The sequence below is a fragment of the Rhodnius prolixus genome, unplaced genomic scaffold (assembly GCF_049639745.1).
Source record: "Rhodnius prolixus isolate KJV_2025 unplaced genomic scaffold, Rpr scaffold_11, whole genome shotgun sequence".
Lineage (NCBI taxonomy): Eukaryota > Metazoa > Arthropoda > Insecta > Hemiptera > Reduviidae > Rhodnius > Rhodnius prolixus.
Window position 1 is genome coordinate 10,609,083 of NW_027411625.1, and position 21,841 is coordinate 10,630,923.

The 21,841-nt window shown below is 31.8% G+C and overlaps 1 protein-coding gene across 1 annotated transcript; it reads right to left on the minus strand.

Annotated features, from left to right (window-relative positions):
• Nucleotides 1-1,176: 1,176 nt before the first annotated feature.
• LOC141459542 (transient receptor potential cation channel protein painless-like) lies at nt 1,177-20,283 on the minus strand. Its single transcript, XM_074138746.1, has 7 exons — nt 20,047-20,283; nt 9,031-9,183; nt 6,535-6,708; nt 4,891-5,271; nt 4,393-4,756; nt 3,019-3,353; nt 1,177-2,699 (listed from the first exon to the last, which is right to left on the minus strand). Exons 2-7 carry the CDS (start codon nt 9,180-9,182, stop codon nt 1,367-1,369), a joined length of 2,739 nt encoding a protein of 912 aa, XP_073994847.1. The 5' UTR covers nt 9,183; nt 20,047-20,283; the 3' UTR covers nt 1,177-1,366.
• Between the last annotated feature and the right edge of the window lie 1,558 nt (nt 20,284-21,841).

Genomic DNA, 21,841 nt, shown 5'->3' on the forward strand with positions numbered 1-21,841 from the left:
TTATAGTGCTTGTAAATATTCTTATCTATCTTGATGTAAATATTTCTGCGAAATATTGATTCTGCTTTCAAACTTTTCGTTTTAAATAGACGCTTTGCTTTAAATTGCTGGCTACTTTTCACTGTCAGGACCTGCCTTCTAATCAACAACCACTAGGTAAAATAAAAATATTTTACCCCTCGATACCCGTCGTAAATCAATCTATTATTTTCCGAAACAAAAATTTTTATTTTGGGTGAAAAACAAAAAAAAAAAACAATCCAAAAGGTAAAAAAATCTTAACATTTTAAATACGAGTAGTTAAGTATGAGGATTGATTTGATTAAACGACTAAAAGTGTGCACAAATCAGCAAGTACCCATCATTTCATTCTTACTTGAGATCGTAATTTCAGCCATTTAGAAACGCTCAAAAAAGTTTTTTTTTACCTTTAAAAAATAAACAGATCAAAATCAAATAATATATATATTATATACATAATATAATATTATTTATATATAATATTATTATAATAATAATGTATTATTTAAATATATATATATATATATGATAAAGTAAAAACAAAAAATAATTGATGATCAATGATGACCATCATAAGTCGGTAATGCAAAATACCGAATGGATTGATTATCAGGTGTTCGCGAGGCCATGGACGCCTTAGTCTGCGAGGTGGATTTGATGGGACAAGTTGTGGTAAAGGGATTATGATGCAGGGAAAGTTTGAAGTGGAATAGAATATAGCGGGACTGGGCATGTCAAAAACAAATGGGATTCGCTGGTCGTTGTGGATGGTATAGTTCCTCGCATAAAAGGGTGCATTAGTGATGGCTGGAAGGATTTTCGACTGGAGGGTTTGTATCCTGTTTAGGTTTGAACGCTTTGCTGATCCGCCCAATTCAAGTCCGCAAGTAAGGCTGAGTACAGTTGTTTCTTGTTTGTAAGATTCATTGAAGATACATTCTTCTCTTGAACATTCGGTATTGAGTTCAGTTGAGTTCAAGTCGATTGGACTTGAATAGAATTGAACTTGGACTCGATTGATCGATAGTATGTGGATTCCACGTGAGTCGCGTGTCAAGGCATATTCCAAAATAACGAACGGTATCTGCTACAGGAATAGGAATGTAATTCAGTTACACTGGAGAGGGAGTATTTTTTTATTAAGAATAAAGGATATGCAGTAGGATTTCTTTATTTAAAGCGTAAACCTTTACATCTGTGGTCATTTTTATCGGCTCATCCCATCAATAGCTGCTTCACTATGATAGGAGAGGACTACATATAGACAATGAATTTAAACACAAACAAGTAGTATAAATCTCACACTTTTCTTAAAAAATAAAAGTAAAAAAACAAACTTTGTTCCTCAGATCCTCTCTTTATTATCATAAAAACTCAACAACAATTCTTTATTTTCTTTCAACATTAATCTTAAATTCTCTAAACATTGTTTAAAATTTTCGAATTCATTATAAAATTGTAATTGCTTAGATTTTTCTGTCAATCTTTCCAATTTATTTTGTTTTTCAATTAAAATATTTCCAGCTTTCTCCACAATCCTACGTTCCATATAGATGTTCAGTAGCAGTTTTGTACATGACTGGGCTTTTGAATCTAGTTTACTTGTTGATTGATTTGATTCAATAATTAATTCAGAATTTTTATTAACTAATATATGGATTTTATGATCAGTTCTTAATGTGTCTATTAAATTAATTGAAAAATATTTACTGAATTTTAATAGTTTCAACAATAGTAACAGTTTACGAGGATTTATTAAGATATTCTCTAAATAGTATATTAGTTTCGCTCTTGATATTATACTAACTAATTCAGCATCAGATCTAATAGCTTGGGTATCACTAACTGCTAGACCATTTAATAGATTAAACAATACTATTGCTATTAGAAATACAAACAGCACAAATAAGAGATGGCTAATTATCGGATACTCTACAAATGGTATTGTACCGGCATCAAATTCCCCAGTTAACATAAGGATGGTTTTAAAAATTGATATACCTGGATTGTAGAAATAATTTTCATCGGTATCCTCGTATTGAGTGTCTTTAAATAGAGTATAAAAACTTAAAGCAAATGCTATAATCAGTATTGAATACCAAGCTAAAAATGTCAAAAAATTCAGTGTTACAGTTTTTAGCATTTCAATATTTACAGAAAGTGCTGGATGTCGGCCAATCAAGAGTACAAGTTCTGCCCAACTTAACATGATACAAACAGCTGAAACTTGGTGCTTCGTCTTCAGTTGTACATTATCAAAACATAATATTATAATTGTTGCTGCAATTAAAGATATTTCTAACCAATTCTCCAAATTTAAAACATACTTAATAGGTGCTAAGTATAATTGAAAAATTTCCCTTAAAGCAAGGATCAACAGCAAAATTAAAACAACAAACCAAATAACACTACTCTCTTTATCTACAAGCTTTCCTTCTTCTATTGCATCCACTACCGTCACATTCCTATCATTTCTAAAATTGCTATAAACACCTAATATATAGATCGTTAGAAATAACCAAAAAAATAGATAAAATAATAGATTTATATAGAAAAAATAGCGTATCTTGTACCACTTTAGGTGCAAAAAGCTAGTGAAGATTGGATGTTTCAATAGGCTTCGTAATTCACGATTGTTCGCGATGTGTAGCAGCGTCTTGGTTTCAGCTTGCAGGTATCTACAAAAATAATAACACAAACTGTTAATAAAGTAGAATGTACTGCTTGTTTAAATTTAAGGCCCAGATGTCACGACGACTTGACCATCTCCAACCTACATAGTCCTCCCAATCCTCCTTCTACAGGCCTAGTAGACCTTCAAAAAACAGTGTTCCATACAACAGTCATGATTTGGTCATATGTAGCAACAAATACAAGATTCCAAGCTGTATTTCTGTTAATTTTTATACAACTGGCTAATAAAGCATGAAGTGGGTACCCGATCTAAAGTGATTTGTTCTGTAATTATGTTACGACTTAATTGAGCTAAGTACTTACTGTTTGTTAGGCCTGTTAAGTTCATAATCATCGCAATCTTTCCGCTCCGATGACCAATCAAATGGTAATAGGAAGTCGTAGTTAAAGGTTATTTCATAATTCTCTTCACGTGGTAGAGCATCATTTGAATCTATGCAATTGTCTAGGTGGTCTAGAAAGGTACTATAGCTAATATCAGCACATGCAGCTTCTTGCATCCTATTTTCCACCCCAATATAAGCACCATGTTGCAACAATAGCAGGACCATCTTATGCTGCCTAATCTTTGCAGCATAATGCAATGCAGTATTACCTTTGAAATCTTGTTGGTTTATGTTCAGCTTGCTTTTAGGCACCTGAAAACAGAAATCCAGATCATGGAGGAATTTCAGAATACATTAAATTACATAATCAATCACTTTGAAGAGAACTAAAAGTTTTGCAAAAACGTCTACGGTATATATTATGTTGGGAAGTCTTTTAAAAAACGTTAGTAGGAAAGTTACAAAACAGTACATAAACTTATAGCTAAATACAAGTACAACATTAAAGGAAGCTGACAAAAGACTGCAAAAAACTCCCTAAAACTGTAACCATTTCTAGCCCCTAAGAAATATAGTATGTATTATTCAAATATAGCTAATCGGCGCAGGTGGGTATAGATACATTGAATGCCTGTTACTTACGTTCGTGAGTTACAGTGGATTATGGCGATTTTTTATCTGGGGATGCCTAATGAGACCGTGGGGATAAATGGTACTACATCGAAATGTAGAAGTAAATACAAAGCAGGATCAAAATGCAATTAAGTACAGTTAAAGTAATAGCATTATTGCAGAACCGCATTCATTTTAAAATTAAAATAAGGCTACATCATTTAACTACTAACTGAAGCTAGCATTAACAGAAGGCGCAAATTACAGCGGTTCAGAGAAATCGGTGGGTGACATTGAAATGTGCATGTTCAAATTGGATGGTGACTCCTAACTAATCCGCAAGGGTAAATAGGTAACTAGGAATAAATGTTATTTATTTTCTTGCGAAATAGGTACAAAAAAAAAAGTGGGTCATGTTTCATGTTCACCTGTTGTTACCCGTCATTTAGTATGTTTTTTTGCTTACGGCTTGTTATTTAACGATTTTTAAAGATTTAATGATTAATACTTTGACACCTTTTATTACAATCAATTTAAGTTAAATAGGTGCCACACTTTACTGAACAAATATTTTGTATTTGCTTTATACATAACATTTTAAACTTTAATTTTTTCCTAAGGAGATTTAATCTAAGAATGCCCGGCTTCAGGGCATCCTTTCGCGCTATGCCACTGGTGAATTGATAACTGTATTATAGTTCGGGTGCCCAGTATTGTAATTTGTAATGACCTTAGCTACCTTTGTCAACAGAAGATTCATGCATTCTAGATAATCTGCATGATCTGCCTGTGCAATCGATTGCACTCCTTCGACGACACAATGCAATGCAGTTTCTCCATTTACCGCACTGAAATCTAATTGATCGGCATTGTGATCTAGTAGCTTAGACAGGATCTTTACATTTCCTTTGCGTGCAGAAATCATGATCGGTGTATCCTTCAAAGCCACATGAGTCATATTTGGATTCGCTCCGAGTTTCAACAATTCCTCAACAATATTATCTAAATTGAACTGGCAGCAATATTGCAGAAATGTGTGGCATCCATCATTGACTTCCAGGAGATCCTTGTTCGTCTTAATTCCAGTCAAGAATTCGTTAAATCTAAAAACATAGTTTTTTATAAAATATTTTCAATCCAACTAGAAACCAGAATACATTTGGCCAAGCCTTGCTTAAACCCAGAAATTCAGCCCAATGGCATTAAGGAATTAATTCTTAAATACAAAATAGCCTACCTTCTGTCTCTGAGCAAACGAAATAATTCTCCATGTGTCATATCCCGTTTTTGTTTTAAATTCTCCTGCATCCTCTCAGGTATCTTGATTTGAGGAAATCGTTCAGTTAAATCTTCCAGCAATGTTGTACAATCTGGACCTTCTAACGCTAAATCTGCACCAGCATGGATTAACATTTTGACAACCTCTTCATTGCCTTGGTCAAGAGCAATATGTAACGGAGTCATTCCCTTACGGTTAGTTACATTCAAATCGGCATTTCTGTCTATTAGTAATTTCACTGCAGTGAGACAGTCTGCATGTTTTACGGCATAATGTAGTGCAGTATTCCCATTGTTGTCTAGTATGTCTACTTTAGTTCTTGGATGCTCCACAAGGATTCTTAAAAAATAAAAAATAAAAATTTGTAACCAAGCATTGTTCTGAATAAGTGGCCTCTCTGTGGAAGGGTAAAACTTGAAGTGAAATAATAGCAAAAATAGTAACAAGTAGCCGAGCGGTTAGAGGCGAGATCTGTGAAGCTAATATGTAATATTGTGGTACTGGGTTCGATTCCCGGTTAAGACCGGCCTAAGGGCCTTCAATTTTATTTAATGGTTAATAAAAGAAATTTACAGTAAAGTATGTTTGCTAGTCGGCTCCGTCCACGTCACCTAATTGGTAGTTGGACGTAGAGCCCGCCGGAAAAAATAGTGATTTTACTTTTTTTAGTAGCACATGAACTTATACCACAACAAGCTCCGCCACCACAATCACTTGCTAATTTTTTTTAAACAGGCCATAATATGACGTGCTCCTAGCGACATGTGATGTGAAGTGGGCTCAATGGCCGAAATGACCAGTTCTGGTAATGGTAATGGTTTTATTACGAGTTTAATCAGCATTTCTCATTGGTGCAATTTCTTAGAGTAATAATAATAATAATAATAATTCTAATAATAATCTTTATTTATTATAAAAAAAATAAATAAAAATAAATGTCCATCCGTTTCACCAAAGTTGACAGACATACTCATTGATTTAGTCCGACTGAGGAGGTTATCGTTTGAGTAAGAAAAAAATTATAAAAAGAAAATTGAAATAAAAAATACCAAGAGTGCAATTAATGTTACTAAAATGAAAATTCCTCTTTTCTATATGTCAGAAAATAAAACCATTAAACCTAAATTAAAGTACACATTTGGACTATAGCATTCCAAGTAGAAACCGAGCCATCCCTCTTTCATTGCAGAAAAAGATAAGGAAATGTAGTAAGAAAACATTGGTATTAAGCAGTACAAACTATCTTGAGAATTCAGAGACAAAACTTCAACAGATTTTTGTTAAACTCAGATAAATAAAATTTGACTATAAAAGCTGACCCATTAGCCGGCATTATCCAGCTTTAGTCAAAAACTTTTCTTACAGTAAATAACACTATTAATTACCTCCAGGCAGAGGTTTCTTGATTGAACAAACCGTGGTATAGAACGCTCAAAGGATCAAAGAACCGTAGAAATTACTAAAAGAACAATTAGTCATAATGAGCTGCATTTGACACATAATTGACAAAGATCATAAAGGAAATAAAAGTTTGGTTTTTTGATTGAAAAATGGTAAGTTTTATTTGTTCCATTATTATAAAGAGCGTTGATACACATTTACCTGAACGATTCTAAATCTGGATTTTGTGCTGCGAAGTGAATTGGCGCTTTCTTCCTCGTTGGATTAATTAAATTCTGGTCAGCTTCATGCTTCATCAGGATCTTCACGAGTTCAGCGCAGTTACCTCGCATTGTGCATAGGTCTAGTAATGTACCATATTTAGGGTCGCCATATCTGTGAACCAAAATGGTTCATAGATTTATTTATTTTGGTCTAAATAAATTAATTAGTAGAACTGGCCCTGTGATGGAAAGCATTGACTTAAACAAGAGTAGGTCGGTAATGTAGTTAACAAATAAACAGCCACCAAGGACCTCGATGTTGACTCACCCTAATGTAAAAAAAACAACATAAAAGTAGTAATGTAATACAGCTACAAAATCAGTCCTGCAAACCTTATTTTCTGCTCAATATCAAGAATGAGAATTAAGTCACTTTATTTAGTCCTGAAATTAATTGTGAAATTGGCTACACAAGTTGGTTAGCACCAAGTATTGGTCTAGATTTATGGTAACTCAGCCATCTGAGTTGAAGAGTTGTATTTGCTTAAAATTCATCAGTCTTCTAAAAACGAATGATTCACTCAAGAAAAATCACCGAAATAGTTTAATAACATATTCAAAATATATTTTGTATTAAGATATTTATTTAGCACAAGACAAACTTTTGTGCGATATGTAAGAAATAACAGGGTACAATGTTAATAAAAATCCTTTTACTTTTAAATATGAGGCGTGTTTTTTTTAAATTAAGTACTGCTTCGAAATGAAAAAAAACCACGTATACTTTTCTTAACAATTTTATTTTCACAACCTTAAGCTAGTTTTCTACTGAATTGCCACTAATATTGAGACATCATATCGTACGACCAGCTTTTGAATCCAATCCCCATAGAAGTCTGCCGCCTGATTTGACAACCACTGCAAGACGGTCGTTTTGACCTCATCATCGTCGTAGTGGTGCTGACTACCCAGATGCATCTTCAAATGTAGAAACAGATGGTACTCAATGAGTGCTAGATGGGCACTAGGTATAAATGTATAATCCCCTTAACAAAACCTTACATTTCAAAAACTAATGTATAAGGGCAGATTAAATGATATAAGGTGTACAAATCAGCAAGTACCCAACATATTATTCATTCATCATCTCGTTATTCCAGCCATTTAGAAACGTACGAAAAAGCTTATGTTTTATTTAAATTTTTATAAGAATAATATCATTTAAGTAATTTTACTGCATTAACTTTTCATTAATATTTTTTAGAATTTATTAGTGCCATAGACTCTAATTTCATTCGTAATAACTTAAAAAAAAAATATATAAAAAAAATGATAAAATGTAAATTACATCTCATAAACAGTAATAATAAGGACTTTATTTTAACTCTATTCCAAATTATTCTTCTTGTAAAACTTTATTATGCTTTTTATTCTGAATAATATCACATATACACGCAAATACATATCATAATAGAAAAAGATAAAGATAGAGTCGTAATTTGAATCACGGAGTTACTACGAAATTTCAGTGTTGGATTCATGTTACAGAAAATACGAGAGCTCAAATTACACACAAAAAAAAAAAAAAAAAACTACCTGTAATAATAATTCATTTCTAAATTTTAATTTAATTGAGTACTTGTAAAGAAGTATTTATAAACAAATAATTAGTAAAATACTTTAATAATAATAATTGACTATCATAAAAATATACATATCTTTATATTATGTTTATAATATATATATAACATTTTGGAGAGAAGATCTAGATTAAGAATGTAACTGAGGAAAACTGTATTAAAAGTTAATATTAACAAGCTAGATTAATTAATTATTACTTAACTATTTTTTAACACTTTATATTTCATAAAGTGAAGTACTAATCACTTTAATCGAAGAATAAACCTAAACCGACGATATTTATTTACTTCCTACTGCTGTACTAAACTTTAAAAAAATGTTAAAATTTTTAGCGTAATTATTTTTTTTTTAAATTGTGTATTGGGGTCTTTTAAAAACTTGGGCATGAATAGTTATTTCTATCTTCTTTTATTACAATCAATCTAAGACAGATGGTTGCTACACTTTACTGAACAAATATGTTGTAGATGAAATTGGCCAGCATAAGGGTCTGGGACACCTAATAAATTATAAAGTACATTTATGACTATTTAATGCATTAAAATTACTTAAATCTTATCAATGATTGTAAAGTTTGAAAAAACAAAAGTTTTTCGAATGTTTCTAAATGGCTGAAATTACGAGCTGAAGTTTATGAAATGTTGAATACTTGCTGATTTGTGTACCTTTTGTCGTTCAATCAACCCTAGTGAACTCAACTTTTTAAATTGATAGTTTTTGTGAGGGAGATTTTATAGCCAGTTGCTTCGTGTCCTTACCAAAGATAGGTTCGCTCAAGATAAGATCTCTTATGAACGTAAGGACCTTGCTAAAGTAAAATCTCGTATTCAAAACGTAAATAGGTTTAGTTTACCTGTAATCCGCATCAATTTCAGAATTAGATAAAATTCTATCAAATTTTGCAATATCATTTGTCTCGAAAGCGAAAAGCAATTCAGCGTAAAGATTTCCAGAGCAGATTGATGAATTCCATTCTCGGCCAAACATCGGTATACTTTCGTCCATTCTGTGAACCAAATTACACTGAATTAATAAAAAAGAGAAATAGTACCTTTACTCTAAACTTATACAACGAGATGTAGACTAAAGAAGCCTACACAAGTTACAATAATAGATAGAGAGATAAATAAACTTTATTATAAATATGTACAATAAATACAGACATGAAGTGCCAATGTACAATAAATTATAACCTTCATAACAATGGTATGCGGAAAGCTTAAGATTTGAAGGATAAGAATGGAGGGAAAAAGAGGAAAAACCTGCAGCTAGTCTAGAAAGTTAGAGAAGTATGTGTTTAATTCTTTTGTGCCTGTAGAAGGATCGTAGGAGGCTATGTCGCGGCAGAGTGGATCAGGATGACAGTCCAGGATGGAAAGAAGTTTGAGCAGACGATTTTGGATATAGGAGTGTACAGGGATAATGTGGATGCAGTCTCATGAAGTGAGTCGATTTTAGTGCGTCGAGGAGAGTCGGTCGCTAAGTCTGAGAAATTTTTTCTGTGTAGTCTTGGAGTTTCTTGATATTATTACTAAAAGTCAGGCTCCAGGCGAAGCAGGCGTAGAGTAACATCGGCCTAATGACCACTTTGTAAAGGAGGAATTAGTTGGCCACAGTCATTTTGGAGTCACGTGAGAGTAGAGGAAATAATAGTCGTGTAGTCCAGTTTGCCTGTGTTTACTTTGTCCTGAACGTGTGTAGTGAAAGTCAGTTTGTTAGTCCAAAGTTAGGCCTAGGTACTTAACGTGGGTAGACCACGAGATCAGAAAATTATTATGTCTAATTTGTTGATTACAAGAGAGTCAGCGTTTGGTGAAGAGTATAGCGTTAGTCTTATCGTGGTTCATTTTAATTCTCCACTTAGTGCAGAATTTGGTTAGTCTGTCGGTTTGCAAGAGAGTCTGTTGGTGATCGTGTCCATCCTCCAAGAAGACGTGTATAAAGCCACGTCATCAGCGTACAAGGCAAGGTTGACATGAGAAAGCTAATTTATTTATTTTATATTTTCAGTTATCATCATTTTTTGTGGAGAAATTTTATTTCTACTAAAGAAAATCTCTTTCACGTTGTCACTACGATGACTGGAAATGTGAGAGTTCACGAAGAGTGCGTTACAATTAATTATTATGCTTTAAAAAACTTAATACGCAACTAACATACCAAATAGATACTAATAAAACTTTAAACAATTACACAAATTTACTGACAGCGGGATTTGATTTGAAATAAATTTATCAGTCACGCATTTGTACGAACAGTAGTAACAACGTATTGAAATGACACTTAGAAGCTTACCTCACCTCTGGAACTGTCACGATTCACGAGAACATCAATACTCGCTTTGAAGTCACATCATGGTGGCTTGGAATGTCTACAGTTTTCTCATGCAGGGCTTGAGGTATAATGAACCATAAACAACTTCTCTTAGCATTTACACTTTATTTTTTATCTCCTTTTTACTTTCTCTTACTGTACTAGTAGGAGGTATTGTAATCGTGCAGATTTTCGATTTGGAGTTTTCACCGAAAATAGCTACTTTAAGGCTCTTTGAGTATGAAAAAGTAATTTTTACAAATTGGTCTGTGTGTGTCCACCGTAACTCAAAAATCACAGAAAATTCAAATTTGTTTCTTGTTTAGGCGCCAACAGAGAATGCAACAATAAGGTTTTACAAAAAATCAGTCGACTGGAAGAATCATTTTACTGAATAGTAATTATTTTTTAGGATTTTTTTCAAAAACGGCTCCTACGATGTTCTTTAAACTTAGTGTGCTGTTCTTACAAGAACTGTAACCTTTATTTAAAAAATTTAAAGCAAAAATTTATTAAGAACACTTCTGGGAGAAGGGATAGTTATTATTTCCTCTAATGTGCTATTAATATTTATTGTCCTGGCTTACCACCTGTATAATGTTAATAAGATTCAATTTAAAGAAGGAATATCCAAATTCGATGGAAATCGACTGACCGAAGTGCCACATTACCGAAATTACTACCACATTATCACTGCTTTTTCATATTTTAAGATTTTATTTAAACTTAATAGTTAACTTAGTTAATATGTAGAAGCACAATTAATCTGCACAATATTCTATAAATTCGAGAAAGGGCACTTACGTGAGGGGTAGTTATATTCCTTTTAGCGTTCGGAGTTCCAAGAAAATTAGTGAGTTTAAACTTGACAACTTTACTATAGCTCCTTAACAAAAACTTACGGTTTAAAAAGTTAAGTATAAGGGTTGATTAAACGCCAAAAGGTACACAAATCAGCAAGTACCCATCATTTCATTAATACTTCATTGATATCATTTGAGTAATTTTTCAATAATATTTTTTAGAATGTATTAGATGTTACAGACACTAACGCTGGCTATTTTCATGTACAAAAGATTTGTTCAAGTAGCCCATCAATTAACTTAGATTGACTGTAATATCTATTTATCTATAATAATCACTATTAATCAAAGGTTAAAAAGGAAGAGGTAATAACAAATAAAAGTAATTATGAGGTTAAGATTTTTTTAAAAAAAATATTTATTGAAAAATTTACAACTGCTGAAACATGCAGTTAGTAAATATGATAAGTGCACAAGATGAGTGCAGGAGTGGAGCAGTTGTCCACTGACAGCCCACCGAGACAATTACAAGCAGTGAGAAAGCAGAAATACACAAGTGATTCATATTGAATGAGATGATGATATTTACAAGTACAGTTGATGGAGATGTGAGCAATTAGCAGATTAATAGCGCTTAGAGTTTGACTTTATGAGAAGAAAGAGAGATATTTTACATGTTTACAAAGAATTATAGATCTCTTGATTGCAATGTTCGTGGTCGCTGATTGAGCGCTTGGTAAATGCCAAGGTAAAGGTAAATTTGGGCTATGTCAATTTATCTGTCGTGCAATTGTAATGAGAATTCGTCGTAGTAGGGATTTTGAAGAGAATTGCGAGAGAAGGAGAGTTTATCGCGATCATATAGGAAGCAGCCCACTGACCTAGAGGTGAGAAGAGTTATAAGAGGGTTTATAAGAGATTTAAAATCTTTGAGAAAGGAGGTGAGTAAGGATGTGATGTACGAGGATGATAGAGGTGGGGGGATGTTTGAAGGTTGAGGAATGAAAGACTGAGATGGCGCAGTGGCGCGAGCGTAGCGCAATGAAGCGCGCCTCTTGCGGAATGGTGTCTCCTGTTGTCTTGAAAGGATGATGATTGAGGGCGTGGATCAGTGCCCTAAAAGTTTGGCAGCCTTTATAGTTGGCTAAGTGCTCTTCAAGACAGTGTACGAATTTGGGAGGGGTTTCCCTTGACTTCTTATAGTCCTCTGTGGAATGCAAACCTGCACACTGGACACATCATACGGGGTGGTTGCAGTATATCTTCGTGTGACCGTAGTCTTGGCACCTCTTACGATGAGACCTTTTTGTACCGTTCTTCTACACTGATTCTTGTATAGTTAAAAGTAAATATTTTGTCATTACCCTCCTGTGACTCAAGGTCTACATAAAAGAGAGGTAAAGGTTGCTTAGAGGTTGTATCGTCGGTTTAAGTTCATTCTTCGATTAAAGTGATTTGTTACTTTATGGACTAGACATGCTTTAATAATGATAGGCGATAATTAATCTGGGTTAATATTAAATAATATAGTTTTGATCAACTACATTCTTAATCTAGGTGGTCTTCCAACAATGTTGCATATATGTATAAAGTAGATAAAGACATGCATATTTCAAGCACAGCCAACAAGTATTTCAAATATTTATAAAACAAGTTATTTAAAGTACTCAATTAAAGGGACTACAGTAAATTACAATAGAGAAATCAATAATTATTGTTGAATAATTTAATTGTTATTAACTGTGTTATTTGTGCTCTCGAATACCTGTTAGACGAATTGAAGATTCAAATTTTGTTTTAAATCCGTGATTCAAATTTAAACAGTAACCAACTCTAACTTTGTCTTTATCTATTTTAATGAGTATGTGTATGTGATTACACAGAAAATGGGCATAATAGAGATCAATCAGAAAAATAATTTGGAATAGAGTTAAAACATAGTGCCTATTTCTATTTATGAAGAAGTTATGAACATTTTATCAGAAGAATAACAAAAAAAATGTATGAATGAATTGCCCAGCATAAGGGTCTGCGATATCTAATAAAGTCTAAACAATATAATTGAAATTTTAATGCAGTAAATTTACTTAAATGATTTCAACGAAGTATAATAGAAGTGATGGGTACTTGCTGATTTGTGTACCTTTTGGCGTTTAATCAATTCTTATATTTAACTTAGTAAACTGTAAGTTTTTGTTGAAGACATTTTTGTACCCCTTAATAGACTTTCCTTTTTGTCTATTCTGCAAAGTGTCATATCTGCTTTACAGATTTTCTTAACATTTGGAATAAGCATTACTTTCATTATGTCCTGATATAGCATTAAATTGGAATCACTAGAGAGATCTTTTAAAAGGATGCTTATAGTTGTGGTCCCCAAAGAATCCCCAAAAACAATTTTCTTGGGAAAACGTTTCGAATAAATTACGAAGCTATTTGTACGTTAACCTTAACTTTAAGTACTTCCCGCCAAATTTAATCAATATCGGTCGAAGATTATTGAAAATAGTTTAAAAAGGGCCTTACATAAGTGGGGCAAAATCTCTTCCTAGTGTTGTAGGTTAATGCGTCAATAATTTGGACGATTGCACAACTGCCCTGAGTAGAAGTAAAAGCAGGATAGCATTTTTAAAATCAGGCTAATATTTACAGAGTAATTAGTTTTAATAGTTTTAGAGGGGGCCAGACATACGTGAGGCAACATCTCTCCTTAACTGTGATCAGCGTCGCCGGAACAACAGCCATATCACTTATTTAAAATTTATCCCCTTAAATATCAATAACTATAATCACTAAAACAACTGCTATTTATACCAGTTATAGAGCTAACCTTTCTCTACAATTGGGCAAAGAAATCATTAAAATTGGAACAATACTAAGAGAGAAACAAAGCTTTGAAATTTAAACGGTTTTCATACCCTCCAAAATTTAACCCTCTATATCGCAATAACTATTAGAACTAAAACAAAGCTATTTATACCAGTTAAAGATCTACCTTTTCTCTACAATTGGGTAAAGAAATCATTAAAACCGGAACAATACAAAGAGAGATATTGAGGTTTAAAATTTGAATGGTTTTTAAAACTTCAAACTTGAACCCTCTATATCATAATAACTATTATCACTAAAACATTTCTATTTATACCAGTGATTGAGCTAACCTTTCTCTACAATTGGGCAAAGAAATCATTAAAATTGGAACAATACTAAGAGAGAAACAAAGCTTTGAAATTTAAACGGTTTTCATACCCTCCAAAATTTAACCCTCTATATCGCAATAACTATTAGAACTAAAACAGTGCTATTTATACCAGTTAAAGAGCTACCTTATCTCTACAATTGGGTAAAGAAATCATTAAAATCGGAACAATACTAAAAGAGAAACAAAGCTTTGAAATTTAAACAGTTTTCATACCCTCCAAAATTTAACCCTCTATATCGCAATAACTATAAGAACTAAAACAGAGCTATTTATACCAGCTATACACCTAACTTTTCTCTACAAATGGGTAAAGAAATCATTAAAATCGGAACAATACGAAGAGAGATATTGAGGTTTAAAATTTGAATGGTTTTTAAAACTTCAAACTTTAACCCTCTATATCATAATAACTATTATCACTAAAACATTTCTATTTATACAAGTGATTGAGCTAACTTTTCTCTACAATTGGGTAAAGAAATCATTAAAATCGGAACAATACTAAGAGAGAAACAAAGCTTTGAAATTTGAATGGTTTTCATACCCTCCAAAATTTAACCCTCTATATCGCAATAACTATTAGAACTAAAACAGTGCTATTTATACCAGTTAAAGAGCTACCTTTTCTCTACAATTGGGTAAAGAAATCATTAAAATCGGAACAATACGAAGAGAGATATTGAGGTTTAAAATTTGAATGGTTTTTAAAACTTCAAACTTTAACCCTCTATATCTCAATAATTATTATCACTAAAACATTTCTATTTATACCAGTGATTGAGCTAACTTTTCTCTACAATTGGGTAAAGAAATCATTAAAATCGGAACAATACGAAGAGAGATATTGAGGTTTAAAATTTGAATGGTTTTTAAAACTTCAAACTTTAACCCTCTATATCATAATAACTATTATCACTAAAACATTTATATTTATACCAGTGATTGAGCTAACCTTTCTCTACAATTGGGCAAAGAAATCATTAAAATTGGAACAATACTAAGAGAGAAACAAAGCTTTGAAATTTAAACGGTTTTCATACCCTCCAAAATTTAACCCTCTATATCGCAATAACTATTAGAACTAAAACAGTGCTATTTATACCAGTTAAAGAGCTACCTTATCTCTACAATTGGGTAAAGAAATCATTAAAATCGGAACAATACTAAGAGAGAAACAAAGCTTTGAAATTTAAACGGTTTTCATACCCTCCAAAATTTAACCCTCTATATCGCAATAACTATAAGAACTAAAACAGTGCTATTTATACCAGCTATACACCTAACTTTTCTCTACAAATGGGTAAAGAAATCATTAAAATCGGAACAATACGAAGAGAGATATTGAGGTTTAAAATTTGAATGGTTTTTAAAACTTCAAACTTTAACCCTCTATATCATAATAACTATTATCACTAAAACATTTATATTTATACCAGTGATTGAGCTAACTTTTCTCTACAATTGGGTAAAGAAATCATTAAAATCGGAACAATACTAAGAGAGAAACAAAGCTTTGAATTTTGAACGTTTTTCATACCCTCCAAAATTTAACCCTCTATATCGCAATAACTATAAGAACTAAAACAGTGCTATTTATACCAGCTATACACCTAACTTTTCTCTTCAATTGGGTATAGAAATCATTAAAACTGGAACAATACGAAGAGAGATATTGAGGTTTAAAATTTGAATGGTTTTTAAAACTTCAAACTTTAACCCTCTATATCATAATAACTATTATCACAAAAACATTCCTATTTATACCAGTGATTGAGCTAACTTTTCTCTACAATTGGGTAAAGAAATCATTAAAATCGGAACAATACTAAAAGAGAAACAAAGCTTTGAAATTTAAACGGTTTTCATACCCTCCAAAATTTAACCCTCTATATCGCAATAACTATAAGAACTATAACAGTGCTATTTATACCAGCTATACACCTAACTTTTCTCTTCAATTGGGTATAGAAATCATTAAAACTGGAACAATACGAAGAGAGATATTGAGGTTTAAAATTTGAATGGTTTTTAAAACTTCAAACTTTAACCCTCTATATCATAATAACTATTATCACAAAAACATTCCTATTTATACCAGTGATTGAGCTAACTTTTCTCTACAATTGGGTAAAGAAATCATTAAAATCGGAACAATACTAAAAGAGAAACAAAGCTTTGAAATTTAAACGGTTTTCATACCCTCCAAAATTTAACCCTCTATATCGCAATAACTATAAGAACTATAACAGTGCTATTTATACCAGCTATACACCTAACTTTTCTCTTCAATTGGGTATAGAAATCATTAAAACTGGAACAATACGAAGAGAGATATTGAGGTTTAAAATTTGAATGGTTTTTAAAACTTCAAACTTTAACCCTCTATATCATAATAACTATTATCACAAAAACATTCCTATTTATACCAGTTACAGAGCTAACTTTTCTCTACAATTGGTTAAAGAAATCATTAAAATCGGAAGAGAAGTATAAAGGATTGAAATTTGCACGGTTTTCAAAACCTCCAAAATTTTACTCTCTAAATCTCAATAACTATTATCGCTAAAACATTGCTATTTAGAGCAGGCTTTTCTCTCCGATTCGTTATACTACAACGGAAGCGTCGAGTCTTGTAATATGGAAATCTATATAAAATTCAGAATCGAATGACACCTAATCAGAATTGAATGACACCTCATTCATGAAAATTGGATCGTGCGTTTGGGCGCTAAGTTGTTTACAAAAGTGGTAACAACAAAACAAGAACAATTTTTGAAATTGCTTTTTTTGCTCATTTTCGGCAACTTCTTTCTGGAAATCTATTAGATGTGGGTTGTTTGAAAAAATTTACATTTATAAAGGAGGATTTGCCCTATATTATAATAAAAATTTGGGAATTTTATCTTTTATAGAATAAGAGAAAAAAAATTGTTGTTATTTTTGAACGTTACTCTTTTTCGTGCAATTTTTGACATCAACTGTTATACAACTGTCCCACCGGAGAGTTTTAATTTATTCATTGTATGAGACATTACATCGTTACTGCAGAGTTGTGTTAACAGACAATAAAATAAGTAAACTTATGCTTCCAACTCATTTTAATAATTTAAATTTTTTATAAAATAATTTAATAATTTAACGAAGCGACAAATGTATCTGTTTTATTTCAAAGCTCTATAATAACAATCAAGCATTTCTTTCTTAATTCCAAAAGCTAACGCTTTAGCAATAATACTTATTTTGAGAAATATATCTTCGTTTTTTTCAAATGGAAATATTAGAGATTCTAATTTTGGTAGAAATAGCAAAATTGTGCTGATTGCTGGAAAGAAATACTTTTAACTTATTTGGTAAATTATAAGTTTTTCTTAAACAATGAAGGAGTATAAAAAATACAAAGATTAAAACTGTAAGCTTAAAAATAAAATCCTCAGTTTTTCCCTTTTATAAAGGAAACAAAAAAATAAAAAGAAAAATAATAAGTCTACTATGACAAAAACATATTTTAAAAATTAATTATACCTATCACAGGGTGTACTGCTACACAAAATATAGAGTATAAAAAATAATTTAAGAAAAGAATAATAGAAATTGTTTTAGTTTTAAGTCAAAATTCATGTACTTTTATAACCTAAAGAGGCTTTCTTTTTTTCTTATTTAAAACTGGGTTTGAACTTTTAGTAAAGTTATGAAAAAGTTGTGTGACTGTTCACACTGGACTTTTTTTATTATCTTAAGATTTTCGACAGCGGAAGTAATTTTTAGCTGAAAAGTCAAGAATATCTACCATAATCTAGAAAAATGTTTTTTAGTTTTCAATTGAGATCAGGGAACATCTAGACTATTTTCAAAATTAAAATCTTCCGGAAGTACAGGCAAAGTACAGGATGTTCATTCAACACATCCTGCAAAGTTTTAGGCACCGAACATAAAGGATGCACGATGTCTCCCTATGCTTTAGTTCGGTTTATAAGGTCCCAGCACCTGTATTATTAAATCTGAATTTCACATTTGGATTAGGTGTCACATTCGCGCTCGACTAATTTCTTCAGGATAAAATCAGCCGACCAGAAGAATGCCAGTTTGCGGTTTATGATACGTATTTCAGCTTTTTGGATTTTTTTTTCCTCGAAAACAGCCCTAAAGATTTTTCATTAAACTTGTTACAGAAAACTTGTCCTTATTTCCAACAAAGTGATAAAATTTCCAATTTTCTTTAAAATGTAGCGTAAATCCTCCTTTATAGGTTTTTTTTTTTTAGCAACAACTTAGATTTGATAGGTTTTTAGAAAAAAGTTGCCAAAAATTGGCCAACAAGCAAGAATCGGCATTTTCAGAAATTGTTCTTGTTGTTACTGTTTTTATAAACAACGTAGCGCGTGGTCAATTTTCATGAATTGATATCATTCGATTCAGAATTTCATTTTGAGTGCCTTTTATGGGTATGGACGCATTATACTTTAGGAGGGGAGTTTATCCTACGCAAGTTTCACATTAATGAATCTAATTTTCAGTGCTTTGTTTTATTTTCTTTTAAATAACAGTTCAATTTCCTTTAAATTCCATATATTCAGAGCGTTCTCATGTACGCTATTATCTTTATTTGAAACTGTTCCAGCAATGTTCATCAAATCGGAAAGATCATCTGCATAGTCTTGTTTCAGTTCATTTAACGGTTTTGCCGTTGTTAGACCAATTAATTTTATTTAAAATGTGAACGTTCTACTTGGTTTACGTTATAAAAAGTATTGAATTCCTCAAGATTGTCTCATTTGAGTAATAAGCAGAAATGTACACATTTACTACTGAGGCCTTCTCTGATTAAAAAAACGTTTTCTTCTCGCAAATAAACTTGGTTTATCACAGTATAATTCAAAAGCGAAAAGTATCAGAAAGTTCAATTCGACATTTGGTTCAGTGCTGTAGTTTATTTAAAATCGTTTGATAATGAAATCGGCCAACGGAAGTGGAACAGATTTATTTTCAGTATTTCTGTTTCTTTTTTTCCCTCCATAACTGACTCTAGTAAACTTCACATACCACTTTTGTATTTTTTGAGAGAACATATCAGCAAAATTCTGAGGAAACCAGGATTTTTAGGTATGAAGCTGGAGAGAGAAAAATTGTGAAGTGTTTCACACTGGATTATTCAGAGTTCAAGGACTTGCAAATTTACTATTTCTGGTGGACGTAAAAAATGATAAAATTTGACACGACCGCAGTTCTTTCTCATAGTATACTAACATTAGAGCAGACTCAGAGCTTCCCCTCTTACACAATTTATTTATTAATTAAAAAATATATATATTTGTAAATTTAATGCAATTTCTGTGGAATATTTTAACAAGAAGTATTGCAATTAAGAGACTTTTATGTTTTTGTAGGTTATTTGTTGATCAAAATTATTTAAAATTTTTACATTTTAACTGGGAAATGAAATTACACTGATTAATTGTATTGTACAAGTCCTTTCAGTGTTAATAATTTAAATATAAAACTTAAATATTTAATATAACAGAAAGTTTATTAAATAAAAGAGAAGAATACTTACTTCAGAAAAAAAGCAATATCCACACTGTACGAGAATTACTAATTGTTAATATGAACATTTGACTGTACTCCAACTGAATCCATGGTATATTTTTTAAAACATTAAATGAGTGTAAATTAAAATTTATTAGCAAAAAATAAAAAATAAAAATAAAATCTGAAATATAGATTTTTTACCACGCACGAACTAACTGCGATCTGATTGCGTTGAATGACAGCAGTAAACTGAGTTCATTTGTTTCTAACACTAAACTCAGATAGGCAACTGACTGGTGGGGACAATAAAAACTATTTACTAACAATTTTTAACACTTCTAGCATTTGTTTAGACAAGTATTTATGTTACAATCTATTATAAGAGATCATTTACCATCTAGCCCCTAGAATGCTACTGCATTCTAGTAGCAGGTCCTATTAGGCTCCAAAACTAAGCCTACCCAAAATATTTTTCAAAAAATGGTAAGGTTTTTCTTTCTATGCAAGAGGAGGTGCTGCAACCTGAAGATTTTCAATTTTAAGATTCAAGTGTTTTTTTATTTACAAAAGAGTTTGTATGTTTAAGGGAAATTTGTATGTCGGTTTGTGCAGCAAACGTCAAAAACACAGTGTAGATAGGTGGATATTTGATTACTTCCTTTGCATGCCGCCAGAGGACACTGAATGTAATAAGAATTTTTCTCAAAATCGAAAGACCGGAAGTAACGATTTTAAAAATAATCGATTTTTCGGTTTTTGCCAAAAATTTTGTCATAAATGGCTCTAACGATTTCTTTAAACTTAGAAAACTAATTGCATAAATGGAGTTACTTGATTTTAGAGCACTTGTAGGAAAGAGTTGGTAGGATTCCCTCTAACGTACTATTTTAGTGCAATTTACGAATTCAGTACTACTACATTATTAATGGTAACTAGATATTTAAGTTACGAATTTAAAGCAAATCTGTTGGCGAGAAGTGCCGCTTTGCTAAATAGATATTTTAGTGTTCAGCCTTTTTCAGAAATTGGTTCCAACGATAATCTTTAAACTTTATATATTATATACTCAACGTGCAGTTCAATTGTCTGCTAATTGTTTGATATTACGTATTTCGACTTGACTTCCTCATTAGCTGTTAGGCAATATTGTACTAATTGACTGAATTGAACGACAGCATGGGCCATAAAGAGTTTTAATTTTAATTCCAACCTCAACTCGTTAGATATCTAGTAAACTTCTTTTCTTTTTTGTTGGTCGTACTAAATGTTAATCGTTTTATCTTATACAGCAAAATTAGTGTAGAGCTGGCAATTAAAAAGCTGACTATATTTTCTTGGAGGGTTTAAGAAGTTTTAAACTTCATTGAACAACAGTTTACAACTCAATGTAGACCCTTCAGTTTAGGGTAAAACAAGTCCTCTTTAGGGTATACGTACTGAGTTTTCAAAGAAAATTCAATCATGGAGTTTTCCGGGCGAAGGAAATGGGTATGTCCTCATTCCCACAGTGATAATTATATTAATTAATAAGTTAATTAATGATGATTAAATTCGAAAGTGGCACTTTTAAAGTGGACTTCCATAATAATATGTCAACTGTGGACTTTTTTCCCCTTAATTTAGGGCGCGTTAACATCTGTCTTTTGCGACCGAACCTATTTCCAGAGAGCACTACGGCTTTCGGACAGTGTTCTTACGTTACAGATAACAAATTCTATGACCGGACAATGAGCTGTAGAAGCTCCTTGGAAGAGAAAATGGTAGATGAAATAGAAACAGACTTACAGGTCTATTGCTTTGTTTTATCCGCACAGATTTTA

Excerpts from the sequence above, each read along its gene's own strand:
- LOC141459542 (XM_074138746.1), bottom strand. The coding sequence starts at position 9,182 with ATGGACGAAAGTATACCGATGTTTGGCCGAGAATGGAATTCATCAATC. Across the intron at positions 5,272-6,534 it reads CCAGATTTAGAATCGTTCAG|AATCCTTGTGGAGCATCCAA; the intron begins GTAAATGTGTAT and ends TTATTTTTTAAG. Across the intron at positions 4,757-4,890 it reads CGTTTGCTCAGAGACAGAAG|ATTTAACGAATTCTTGACTG; the intron begins GTAGGCTATTTT and ends CTATGTTTTTAG.